Source organism: Chelonoidis abingdonii, chromosome 3 (assembly GCF_003597395.2).
Source record: "Chelonoidis abingdonii isolate Lonesome George chromosome 3, CheloAbing_2.0, whole genome shotgun sequence".
NCBI classification, from domain to species: domain Eukaryota; kingdom Metazoa; phylum Chordata; order Testudines; family Testudinidae; genus Chelonoidis; species Chelonoidis abingdonii.
In genome coordinates this window covers 165,022,007-165,035,471 of record NC_133771.1, presented here as the reverse complement: position 1 = coordinate 165,035,471, position 13,465 = coordinate 165,022,007, and the positions used below count along the sequence as shown (strand labels likewise).

General features: G+C 38.6%; 1 protein-coding gene across 7 annotated transcripts in view; it reads right to left on the bottom strand.

Annotated features, from left to right (window-relative positions):
- TMEM63A (transmembrane protein 63A) overlaps positions 1-13,465 on the bottom strand; it is a 41,924-nt gene that overhangs the window by 17,068 nt on the left and 11,391 nt on the right. For 5 of the 7 annotated variants that reach the window (XM_075064295.1, XM_032778770.2, XM_032778772.2 and 2 more), the window contains 10 exons: positions 13,079-13,139; positions 11,359-11,396; positions 9,871-10,013; positions 8,076-8,127; positions 6,614-6,722; positions 6,110-6,180; positions 4,800-4,880; positions 3,634-3,757; positions 3,164-3,297; positions 433-570 (listed from right to left, as the gene is read on the bottom strand). In XM_075064295.1, the coding sequence (XP_074920396.1) occupies positions 433-570; positions 3,164-3,297; positions 3,634-3,757; positions 4,800-4,880; positions 6,110-6,180; positions 6,614-6,722; positions 8,076-8,127; positions 9,871-10,013; positions 11,359-11,396; positions 13,079-13,139 (951 nt within the window). Of the gene's footprint in view, positions 1-432; positions 571-3,163; positions 3,298-3,633; positions 3,758-4,799; positions 4,881-6,109; positions 6,181-6,613; positions 6,723-8,075; positions 8,128-9,870; positions 10,014-11,358; positions 11,397-13,016; positions 13,140-13,465 lie in introns of all 7 variants that reach the window. The other 2 variants (XM_075064297.1, XM_032778777.2) reach the window with 1 other exon arrangement.

Here is a 13,465-nt window from a genome sequence, read left to right as displayed (position 1 = left end):
TTTTTCATCCATACATCTCACAAAAATAGGTATGTATTATCCCCATTTTGCAGATGAAAAAGCTGAGGCACAGGTATTAAGGGAATGATTTTCAGAGGTGCTGAGCAACCACAGCTCCCATTGATTTCAATTGTCCCTGAAGTCCACAGGAGATACGGGTACCCACCACCTCTGAAAAATATCAGGCCATGAGTGACTTGCCCAATGTCAACTAAGCATTTCAGTGGTAGAGGTGGCAACAGGACCCAGATATCCCGACTCCCAGTCTTGTGTTCAATCCACTAGACCACAAGTGTTCAATGTGACAATGGTTCAAACTCTCAGTATCTCGGCAAAAAATAATTTTCTTCTGAGGAGAAAAATAACCCAACCCATCCAACTCCAGATTTATATTCTGGATTAGAAACTGATTTGAAATGATCAAGAATTTACCAACAAATATTCTCTGGATAGGTGGCATATGTAACATTCCAGTTTGAAATGCAGAGTTCTTTGCTGTAGGCTGATGGCTGAGGTTCCCCTTTACATTTAAAACTCTGGCATTTGCAGGCATTGAAGTCTTTCAGAATACTGCAATAAAAGAAAAAACAACGTAGTTTTGCAGCTGGAAATGTCACAAGTTTAAGCAGGGAGATTGCCAATAAAGAGAAAGGCTTTAATCACACCCTCGAGACTTCACGATAATGTCACACATGCATATAATAGTCATCATTTAAACAATTACCCAAGTCTGGCTTGATCAGAGTTTATGGACACCTAACCAGTCTTGCTTTGAGCTGGACAGCACTATCATGAAAGTATAGAGTTTGTGGTGATGATTTATATACTAAATATATTAAAATCAAAACAAAACAAAAACAAAAAAAAAACCCTCTTCTCTGTGTTCTACATGCCTTAGTAAAAAGCTCTACAGGCCGGTAATTACAAAGCAGCGAATGTGTCTGCATTCTTACTGATGATACTGAAACTAACATCAGCCACCAGTTTAGAATAGCACTTTTGAGCATGTTTTTACTATGCTGATTATTCTCACTGCCTGAAACCCCTTTCTCCCCTTCCCAAAGTGTAAATTTAAGACTTGATTATATCGTCTAGAGTTATGATTTGATAGGCATTTGGTGCATTCACACCCAATCCAATTATGGCCACAAGCAGAGCACTTATAACCTTCCCAAATGCAACAGTCTTAGGCACAAATTTCAAATGGTATGACTGTTAGTTTAACTGTTAAAAAACCCTGTCCCAGATGAGTTTTGATATGTAAGCATGGCAGGGGTATGCATTATATTTAAACTGCGTGCCTCTCTGAAGTTCGTGAATGTAATCATGACTATTCTTCATTTACATAAAAGGATACAGGGCAACACATATACAAATATCAACCAGGGAAAGAGGGATTTTTTCCCTTACTGCAAAAATAGTATTACCATAACACTTCCACACCCTGCAGCAGAAGATACTTAGTTAGTGACTGCTCTTGTACTTGTTTTAAACAATGCAAGCAACATCTGAAGTAAAATTTAGTATCCTCAGTATGTGATGCCCAAGCATCACGATGAAGCTTCCACATTAAAATGAATCAAAGCATCTTAAGCCTGGCTTGCAACACCTTTGCTATTCCACTACTGTTTTCTCTGGAGCAGTGACTGCCATTGGTACCCAACTGCCCGGTCTTTTGATGTGGAACTTTTATTCACGTATAATATAGCTCAGGTTCCAGAAGAAAAAGTCCATTGCATTGACCCAAAACTAAATGAAACCACCCAACAGACTGCAAAATCTTTTTCAGTTCCTCTTGGTAGGGCTAATCAGAAATGCAAGTACAACCTCCCTGACACCTCAAATTCCCATAAGAAACCCCACATCCTACATCTCTTCAAATCCACATTCAAGACCGGCATTATAGCATGTCCTGAAAGTCAAGAGATTATGGATATTTTGACAAAAGGGGGCATGTATGGCAAAGCTGAGGGGCCCACAGAGAATGATCTGTTGTCCTATAGGAACCACATTTTTATAAAATAAAGATCTTGATCTCCTTCCTTAATCTTTTTTGTGAGCCTGTTAATAAGAGATAAGCAGACAGCTAATAGCCCACTAAAAACAATGGGACTAAATTAATTATCCCTACCAATGACCCAATTCAGCAATGCCGAGCATGATCACTCCCACTGAACTCAATGGGAGTTGAGGGTGCTTAGCAACTTCCAGGATCAGGTCAATAAATATCCATAGCTATAGTAAATGTCAAGCATATATTAAGTTAGAAAATGTAAGCTGCAGAGCTGAACTGTGAGGGTTGTGCAGTATGCTGCAAACAGAAGGGATTTTGAAAGAACATGAAGTTGTGTCAAGTAACGGTCTATCCTTTCATCACAGTTAGTAGTAACATAATTACTTAACAGTATCATATTCAGCCTTTTGCCTAAGACTAGCCATTGAACATTTCTGTATCTTTAGGGCTCTCTGAGTTAAGTTTATTCATCATCGCAGTAATCTGGATATTAATAACTAAAAAAAAAGCAAAGTTGCTATGTATGTAAATTTGGACACACACAAATATATACTTTAGGACCCTGCATCGGTGCAAAGTTCACTGAAGTCCTGTTTATCCACAGATGTAAGACAGAGAGCACAAAAATCTCCATGCTACTCTATTAATGTTCTACCCCCACCCCCCACCCCCAGCATGGATGGTGTACTTACAAAAGACAGAACAGTTTGGCATCTATGGCCAATTCAATTGCTGACTTCTCCTTTGTTGAAACTACTAACAAGGGTGCTAGTTTGCACCACTGTGATGGTAGTTTGGCAACTGGGTCATCTGCTCATTAGAAAATGAATAGAGATCAGTAACTCATTTCCCTTAAGCCACCTATTCACCTAGTCCAAGATTCACTTAGATTGGAATCCAGACTAGAATTGAAAGGCTCTTTATCCCATGAAGTCCCAGATCCATCCAGTTCCTTGCTACGCTGATTTCTAATTCAAAGTCTGGGGACTATGTGCATCTCTGGGAAAGCATACAAGTGAGCAAAACAAACCAAACTGAGGAAGTGGATGAAGAGAAACTGACCTAGGTGTATAAGTTACACAAGTAGGGGCTTGCTCAGTCATAACTATGGTGTTCACAAAACAAAAAGACACACTACACAAAACTTACTATGTTGCCATGGATTTCTCCTGGAATGTTACGAAAGCCATTCCTAGTGGGTTGTCATGAACAGTTTGTTCCTCTTTTAAGTACTCAGCCAGCAGCTTATTTGTCACTTGGGTATAGTAATCTATAGCATCTACCTGTTGGAAAATTGATTCCTGTTACATATCAATACCAAATGGCTCATACATTCATCAAACACAAGCTCCACAAACTGCAGTCCCATTGTAGTGTGGAACAAAACCAGGAAGTTTTTCTTGAACTATAGTAAGGTACCAGCAAGACCACACTTCAAATGTTCTTGGCAATTCTAGTTGCCACTTGCCAGGAAGGATGTTGCAGAAATTGAAACATGCAACAAAGAGGATGCTAAATTCTTCGCACAAATCAAGAAGTTTTCTGTAAGCTTTGCAATTTTTTTGTTGCAATTTTCCATTGTTCTGGCTAATAACTCAGTGATAGAAACTATCCCTTACCCTTTCACATCCTCTGATTTCACAACAGCAGAATTGACCACATGGCTTTGGGTTGATTCGGACCCGCCTGCCATTCTTCTCATGCAGGTGCATAAAATATATCAGACTTTTTTCTGCCTTTTTTCTGGATAAAAAAAAAATACACACAAGATTTTGCAATGGAACAGTAGTTTTATAACAACAGACCTAAGGAGAGTATAATCCTGAGAGAAACAAAGTTCACCTAAGGACTGATAAAGAAACACTGTATGAATAGATGAGACAAGGAATAAACCTACACTCCCTTCTCCCCCCCCCCCCCCAAAAATAAATAAATTAAGATCTCCACATAAAACATTCTGGCTGCTGCTTTTATGTCATTTGTACACAACAGGGTCCTCTTCAGTGCTTTTTTTCCACTGAAATAAGAGCTTCTTCAGTAATACTAGTGCTTATTTTCAGAATTACGGTTAATTTAGAATGCCAGCCCAGATCTAACCTAGAACTGCCTAAACTGCACTCTGGACATTCACTATAGATTACTCCAGGTTCATTGTATTTAACAAATTCCTTCCTAAAATACTAAGAAGTACCAAGGATTATTATTTTGTGGTGCAAGGCTAGAGTCAAAGTCTTGCCCTGAACTATGTGCCAGATTTTGGAAAGAGACTTCAAGGACGTGGCTTTTTGTTCCTTTTTCTTTTTTAAAAGACACGGGTATGAATTCTGTTTTAGTTTTCCCATCCAGCTACAAGTTTCAATGGATCCAGCACTGCTTACTCAAGAGTTTTCAGTATACACAAGTTTAAATAAAGTTACTTCTCTATAGACCAGGGCCACCTCAGCAAACCTTTCCACAAAACCAATGTGTCTGGAGGACAATCTGGATTTTGTTACTGAGTTTAACCCCCTCTGTGTGCACCCAGCCTCACTGTGCTGGGAACCAAAGTCCCAAAGTTAACAATTTAAAACTAAGGTTTCATACCTTGACAATCACTATACTGCCTTGTCAAATCACCAAGTCAAGGCAACTCATTCATGTGAAGCGTGTCGCACCTACTGGAGATGGCCCAGTCAGGTTCATCTCTGGCATCTACAAGTTTTCTGCTTTTGCCATGTTTTCAATAAAGCTTGGCATTGTTTCTATAGCACTATAATAAACATAGCTAGAATATAAACACAGGTACCTTTCCTTGTGCAAACAGATAAGCCTAGCTACATCATAACACAGCTGGACCTCTAGCACATTACAGGTCGGATATGCAGCACTGGAAAAGAAAAGAGACATGTTAGAAGAGAGTGGACACTATGGAGAATGTCTCATAAGGTTATTGTTATGTAAAGCCTCTGCTCAAATGCGATTGTAAGATCTATAACTTGTATCACTAAGTTCTGCAACCTTTTTGCAGACTTTATAACTTCAGTTATTGTTAGCATAGTCTTAAGTTTTGTAACCTTTGCAAGCTCTGTAACCTTTTCAAGTTACCACTTGTATGAACTTCCAAGCTGTGTAATATCCCATCACACAATCAGCAAGTGTGTGAACAAGGGAGTGTGTGGGGAAGATAAGGGAGAGTGATCAAAGGAGTGTATGTCGGACTGGGCAGAGAGGAACTGCAAGGAGGAACAAGCCTGGAGCCAGGTGTGTCTAATATAATCTGCCCTGAGAAGGCAATCATGGAATGCTGTAAAGAAAAGAACCTGGTATGCATGAAAGGAACTGGTCAGGTAATGCTTCTCGGTGATGGACACAGAAGGTAAACTCAGTGTATGTGACAGGAGCCGCCCAGTTCCAGCAAAAGGAAGCAGCCATGCACACAAGCAGCTGTTGCTCCTTCACCTGCTCAGCAACCTGGATTCATGACCACAGGTGGACACACCAGATCTACCACGCTTCGGCTTCTTGGCCTCCATGCTGTCTCTGGTAACTCTCTGCCTGTGTAAGTGTTTGGGTGCATGAGGGTATGAATGCAGTGAATGTGTGCTTGTATGAATAAGCTCCATCTCTTTTCTATCTGACCTAACAGCGGCATTGTAATAAAACTAATACAAGTATGACCCTGGGTTGGTTTTTAGGGGAACAGAGGTAACAGTTATCACTGATTTCTAATTAACATCAGAATCAATCATTTAGCTCCCAACACGAACTCCTGACAAACAAACAGATATTGGAGAACTGGAAACAGTTGCTGTAATTTAATTTTCAGAGATTATGATTAAACAGGACACAAGCTGCTCTGCTTTCAAGCAAAGGCCAGATGAGAGCATGAAAAAAATTAGTGTGAATATGCAGCCACTTCTTTGGCATTAAAATAAAAAACTAACTTTTTTTTTCCCCTTTGAAAAGCTGATAATTTGCATTCTATCCTTTTAATATGGCAATTAGAATACAGGTTTTAAACAGTTTAAAAACAAGGACACATCTAGTTTGGATTGTTAAAACTGCCATGACATTGCTTTACACTCCTTTCCCTACGTATGCTAGTTCTTGACTTACATGAAGTGGTTTTCTATAGCCTCTTTCTTTGCGTTTTTGGGAAGGCCAGTTATAAACAGTGTGCGCCTGACCTGTAGAAGAAAAACATCTCAGTTTCTCACAACAAAAAGGAAGAAAGCCCAACGGAACATGGGGTAGGGGGGTGGAAACTATGACACAGCACGTCAAAATATCTTTATTAAATAAACAAACAGAATAGAAAACAGAAGACCAGCTTCTGACTTCAGTGGGTGTTGCATCCATTTACAACAGCACTGAATTTGGCCCTATACTGGCAACAGGCCAAAACAACATCTCAGGTTCGTTTTTACTCCTCTTGTGATTTACTCTACCTGGTCTTTCTGGCTGTGATTAGAACCTATTATATTAGAGAGTGTTTACCTTCTATGGATTCCTTCACATCTATTGACATTCTGGCAGGGTGGGATAGTATTTTTGTATTTTATTTTTCAGTATTTTCCCCTTTCAAACATGCTGCATATTTCTTTGCGTAAATGAACTTACTATGTTTTCCTCTTTATACTTGATGTATGTGGTGTGATGTCTCATGAAGGCAACAGTCAAAATCAGGTAAATAACAGCAAAAACAGTGTGCAACCACAGAAGATCATTGCTGTGGAACAAAACATTTAAGAATATTAGAAGTGAATGGAATTTAGAGCCACATCTGCATGGGTAACATTAAAATACTATTAAGAATACAACAGTTCATCAGGCATTAGGGTAGGAAAACTGGTCTCCAACTGGTTGATGGGTGGTTTTGCCCATGCAGGTATCTGGTCTAATCATGTGACTTATCAGCCCATGATATAAAAATAGTAGCTCTCTAAGGAATGCAACTATTCTAGGAGTGACCCATTTTTTGGGTAGTCTTTGAACATATGCCTTCTTATCCAGCTGTGTATAGGCACACTTTGCCACACAGTTGATTTACAGACAATTTTTCTGTAGATATTACAATTCACTGCACTGAGTAATTAGCTTAATTGTCCGTGGGCCCAATCCTTACCCAAATCTAAAACATGATTTTGGTTGACCAGAAGAATTAAGAGAAACAGAATGACTTATGGTCTATATTAGGTTAACAACTGACCATTTAAGGAAAGATGAGTGAAATGGAATGAACTGAAAAAAACTGACAGCCTATGCAACCTTAACTCTACTGAACTGCACTACCTTCTGTGTTTGGCAGTCTCTCTTTCAAAACTTACATAACAAAATGTGTATTGTCAACAATCTGCTTATCTGTAATAGGATCAGTAATTAAAATATGGTTTCAAAGCCTCTGTTTGAAAAAGGATAAGACAGACAGATTTTTATACTTTAAACCTTTTAAAATACCCATTTACTAAGTATTATGTTACTAAACAAATATAACAAGTTTCAATTACCCTAGCTAGGCTTTTTAGGAATGGGATTTTTTTTTTTTTTTTTTTTTTTAAGAGAGATCAATATATAAAAGAATTATGTTTGTATTTAGTGATCCAACTATTTTTATGGCATTTCTTCAAATGCATGACTGATTTTAATAGTCTTCTCAAGAGAGACAGGCACATAGGTCTGGTGTAAGAAATAATTTTAATCAATTAAATCATACGTTGTATTAAAGCTGTGAGATCAAAACAGTACTGACAAGTATAGTTTCTTCTAGTGTGGAAATTTCTGCCAGCAACATTGCTACATCAACATCAATTATTCAAGAGAAGCATGTGGTTTAGTAAAAGCAGATTGTAGAAACGAGGACTCCAGATTTCTCTTCCCCACCCATAACTGTCTTGCTATGTAACCTCAAGTGAGTCGCATAACTTTTTTCAGTTTACACACCCATAAAATAGCAATAAATAATAATACCATCACCAAGCATGTTGTAAAATTTTATGTTTTTAAGACTAAGGTAAGCCTCAGAAAGGCATAATATTTCCAGTAAATATAAAATATCATCTAATACTTTCCAACATTTACTTACCCAGTTTGTAAATTTGCTATAGTTGTTCTCCCAAAACTATAAGGATCTTTATCTAAAAAAAAGACAAAATACACGGTATATCTATCTGGTGCACCATTCATATGAAAAAAGTGTAAGGAAATAAAACATAAAAAACACTTCAAAAATAAATTTATGTTTATTGTTAATGTTCATCAAATTTAATGTTAATAAATATTCAAAATAAGACAAATACTTAATGCTGGCCTAACCATGGTTTTATTTTAAAATTGACTAACAAGAAGATATTGTATTCAGACTCCAAAGGAAAACAGCAGCTGATTTTTTAACATTTGGATGATGGATATCTACAGGTTTGCAAAAAAAATCTGTTAGGGGACTAGTTCAATTTCCCATCTTTAATGATGTTTTATCTCAAATATTTGTTCAAACTACAGAATTATTATTTCCACAACTGTACTGACAGGATCGCTAATCATGATAACAAGGAAACAGACAATCCAAAGAAACACTGGTTTGTCAGGGAAAAAAGGAAAAAAGAGTAACAGTAATTCTGGAAAAACAAAAATACAACCCCATAACTAAGGCTCCCTGTTGTCACAGAAATCATGGATTCCATGACATTCCATGACTTCTGCAGCAGCCTCGTGTGGCTGGTCTGGGAGCTGCCTGAGCAGCTTGCACAGCCCCTGGGCCAGTCACACTGACTACTACTGGGGCAGTCTCGGGCCCCCCAGCCCTCCAGCAGCAGGAGTTTGGGGGACAAGGGGGCTCAGGGCTGGGGACTGAGGTGCGGGGCGGTGCTTACCTTAGGGACGCTCCCCGGAAGGACAACAGGAACTCCCTCCCCCTAGCTCCATGTGTTGCCTCCACCTGCAGGCACTGCCCCTGCAGCTCCCATTGGCTGCGGTTCCCAACCAATGGGAGCCGCAGAACTGAGGCTCGGGCAGAGTGGAAACAGCATGTGGAGCTAGGGTCACTGCTTCCCAGGAGCTAGGTATGAATCCTGCCTCAGCCCCATCAGCCAGCACCCACGGCACCCTCCCCCCCCAGGCCACATCTTCGTGCTCCCCTTGAGCACCCGCAGTGCCCTCAGAGCCACCACCCCTCCCTGAGCTGCTCCCCGCCTCCAAGTTTTAGTAAGGGGTATATATTAAAAGTCATGGACAGGTCATAGGCCGTGAATTTTTGTTTACTGCCTGTGACCTGTCCATGACTTTTACTAAAAATACCCATGACTAAAACGTAGCCTAACCCATGACTTTCCACCACAGATTGGATAAAATACTTAATCACATCACAAGGTTGGCTACTCTCTAAACCACCAGAGCAAAAAGCACCATGAACATACAAAAGTGACAAATTTTTGTCTACCTAGTATGCTACACATTATGGCTACTCAGAACTTAATACAGCAGCATGACCAGAACTTGATCCTCCTATTCCAGAAAGAACAGGCCCCCTGCCACTTGAGCTAAAAGAGAATCTCTGTCAGCAGTAGAGGACCTATGACACAGTTGAGCAGTTCCAATTCCACCCAATGGAGGGCAGTAGTGCACATGTGCACGTGCGCACACACACACCCCAGCCAGCTTATTACAAACACAGAATTGCTACACCAGAACAAGGAAACAAACCATGTAGTCTGTCATCCTATTTCTGACAGTGGCCTTTGTCAGATGTATCTAGTTGCACAGTATTACACTACAGACTGAGTGACTAAGTTTATCAAGTTTATCATAATAGGAGGTATCCTGAGAGATCTGACAGTAACAGAGTACACCCCTGTCTTCAGGAGATGAAAAGATTTTCTTACCAAGTAAGTCACCTGAAAGATTGACAGGCAATATGACACAAACAGACAAAATGCTGACAGCAACCAGCAGGCAAATGATGTGGCGCTGAAAGGCGAGGTAGTGCATGGCATCATCACCACATTTGTCACGAATTTCTTCATCGCTGCACCATAGACAAAAAGGCATCAGGTCAGTCTGGATGCTTTACCAGTTGGACTGTGCTTATAAATACTGACCTCTAAATAAGCCCTCTAACTTCTACCTTCTACCAAACTCTGAGAACTGAAAGATCCCAAACCTACGTGGGATGGTTTATTAAAATAAATATGAGAAACAAGGTAGGTGAGATAATATCTTACAGTACATATCTTGTATTGGACCAACTTTTTTTGGTGGAAGGTATTACCTCACCTACCTTGTCTGTCTCATTTCATGGGACCATCACTAATGAGAGGTCATTCTGAAATCCAAATAGGCACTTACAGCAACATTCCCATGTACATCTTCATCAACTGAATACACAGCAAAAGACACAGAGTACTAGAAAAATGTTTTGTGCCACCAAAGGGGAAGAAGGGGTTTTATTTTGTCTGTCTTCTACTGACCCATCTGGTGTATGAAATACATAAAGAATTAAACCAGGTCAGCAAAATTCTATTCCTTTGGGCTGGCAATATTTTTGACAAGTAAAATTCTCACTATCAGCCTGGAAAAACAGGAGTAAATATATTTTGCACCTGTGTTGCTTTTCCATGGCAGTTTTCCAAGACTGAATTAAACTTAGACCTTAATATGCGGGACGGGGCTCCTATAGCAAAAGTACACTCCGCCCCAGTGAAGACTAAGGAGGAAGGTGACTACATGTTAGTCTTGGACCCACTTCAACCAATTAAGGAAAGGCACTGAAGGGCTTTGCAAGAAGCCACATCTATTGTCAGGAGGTCAAAAGTCAGTCCGACATGGGTTCTTAGGAGGGGGAGAATAAATGGGAAAAATGAAGGACAGCATGGAAAAGGGAGTCCCAGAGAATTCCCTATTACCTACCCTCAACAATGTCCTTTAAAAAGATCTGTTTACCCAAATAGGACAAAAAAATTAATGATTTCCTAGGCAGATAGGTACAAAGAATCAATATCAAATCTGAAATATTCAACTACTGAGAAACTGTTCTGGGGACAGACTCATTTCCTCTTTACTGAAGCAACAATTTTGCAAGGAGAACCCTGTGGGCAGACCTCTGTGCCTGCTTAGAGCCCCACTGGCTTGCCTGGGGGTCTGCTTACATGGTTCTCTTTGAAGAATGGGAGCTTACAATCCTAGACCCACCTCATGCTCCCAGATTTCAAAGGGAGCCAGTTTGGGCTCATACACTGTCAGTTCTATCCCTACAAATTATACCTCGATACAGTCTATCACTTTCCATCTTTGAAACTGCCTCCCTATTGTAAAAATATATACACATCAGAAAAAGTTAACCATGGCTCACTGTTTCTGCTTCATGTACTTACTGCATTCGAAAGGCAGATGTCATCCACGAACAAAACCCCTAGAAAAAAAGAAGTATGTTAGCTTCTAAATGTTGATTGCTTCCAAGAGACAACAGTGTCTGTAATCTTTACAATTAATAAGAGCGTTTAATATAAACTAATCTCTTACTAGGTTAAAAAGAGCTGCCAAATTGGTCTTGATAATTTCAGGGCATCATATTTGATTTATAGTCTATAAACACAGAGAATATATGCTTTAAACTCATCCCAATAATCAATTTACAATTAGCAAAACATTAGAAAGTCCAAGGGATGAATATTCGAGTAATTAAACAAGTGCAAAATCTTAGATGTGATATATATAGGTTTTAGTTCCAATCCTGTTCCCATTAACTTCAATTCAGGATCAAGCCCCATAAGTAGAACTGGATTGAACTAGTAGTTTCAGAACCAAGAAAAAAAAAAAAAAAAAAAAAAGATATTTCCATGAGATTAAACAAAAAGATTCTGGAATCCATTCAGAAGTCTCTGTTACTTACCTTAGTTAGTGTTACCTACCTTTTCCTAGTAGTTAAAAAAAAAAAAAAAAAAAAAAAAAAAAAAAGATATTTAAAGACCTTTCAAAGGTCCTTCACAATTTTAAATGAAATCCACATGGAAAAGTCCTATATAATTTAATAGGGATAAAGCCAGTCTTTTGACAACTTCAATTTTAACCATCTGTAAAGAAGGTAATAGAAAATTACATCTTTCATATAAGATTTTGAACCATCCTTTAGAATTTTATAGCAGAGATCTAATTCTCTATTAAATTCTATATTAGGGTTCAAAAAGCTACAGAAAAAAAGTTATTTTTATTAAGTTCTCTAGGCCTTTTCCATAATAGGATACTCCCAAGCTAGATAAATATGTCTTTATTGAACAATTTAAATGATAAAGTTCCTCCAGAGCTGAAGAAAGATTTAAAATAATACATATTAAAGAGAAATCTTCAGGTAATAGCAAGATGCTCAGACAGTGATTTAGTTTCAGGGATTTTTTTTTTTTTTTTTAATTAAGCAGATGGATCTTTCAAACAACATTAAAACAGTAGCATTGCTTGGACAGCACTTCCATAGTTTGATTCTGTAGCCAAACATAGGATGACTAAGGCACTTTGAATCATAGCCGTTTAAAGAGTCCCTCAAAATCAATGGCCGTGGATGAGGCCAACTGAAAATTTGGCCTAAGAACTGTTTTCCTTCTCTGTCCAGCTTCTCCACCAATTATAAATGGTCTTATTACATGATTTTCCCATATGTGCCCCAATTTCCCGTTCTGTAAAACGTGGATACCACCACCAGGTATGTTGAGATGATCATTAAGCAATATTTGCCAAGTGCTTTGAACATAAAAAATACTGTGTAAGTGTAAATTAGCATTTTATTTCTTCAAAATATGAATAATATGCCTCTCTCAAAAATAAAAAAAATATTTAAGTGACAACAGGATGTTGGTTTATAACAGTGTTTATCGAGGGCTGGACACAAGATGACATAAAGCCATCAAAGGTTCCAGTATAAGCACACCTTTCATAATGTGTTACTGCATCCTAAGCTGGAGTTGTAGAGATTGCCTCTGAGCAGAGTTGGGTTATCTATGCTAGGTGCAAGACTGAATTATGGCAGATTCCATTGTACCTGCATATTTTTACATACATACACACACCAAAAGGCTTCATGTGTCTAATTCAAATACTGACACTGTCATATTCAGGATCGTGTATCGATGATGAAAAAGACAATGGGCGGTTTCTTGATTCACTAAAATACAAAAAGACATTTTAAGTGACTATGCAAATGCTGCAGTTACTCACTAGCTCTTAAGCCAGCTTTTACAATTCTCAAGTCACCATGTGAGGCAACTTGAACACAAAGTTTGTATTTTCTTCCAATATTGTAGTATACAGAATTATACTTAATTACAAAAGCTTGTCCCTTTATTCAGCATAAATAACAGAGCATGTAACCGAACAACAACAAAAAAAGATAGAATACTTCACGGGACACTAATGTTAATACAATTTTAAAAACAGGTAGTCTGGAACCTGGTAGGACCAATTCTGCAGGCTTCATCCCTGCACAGACTC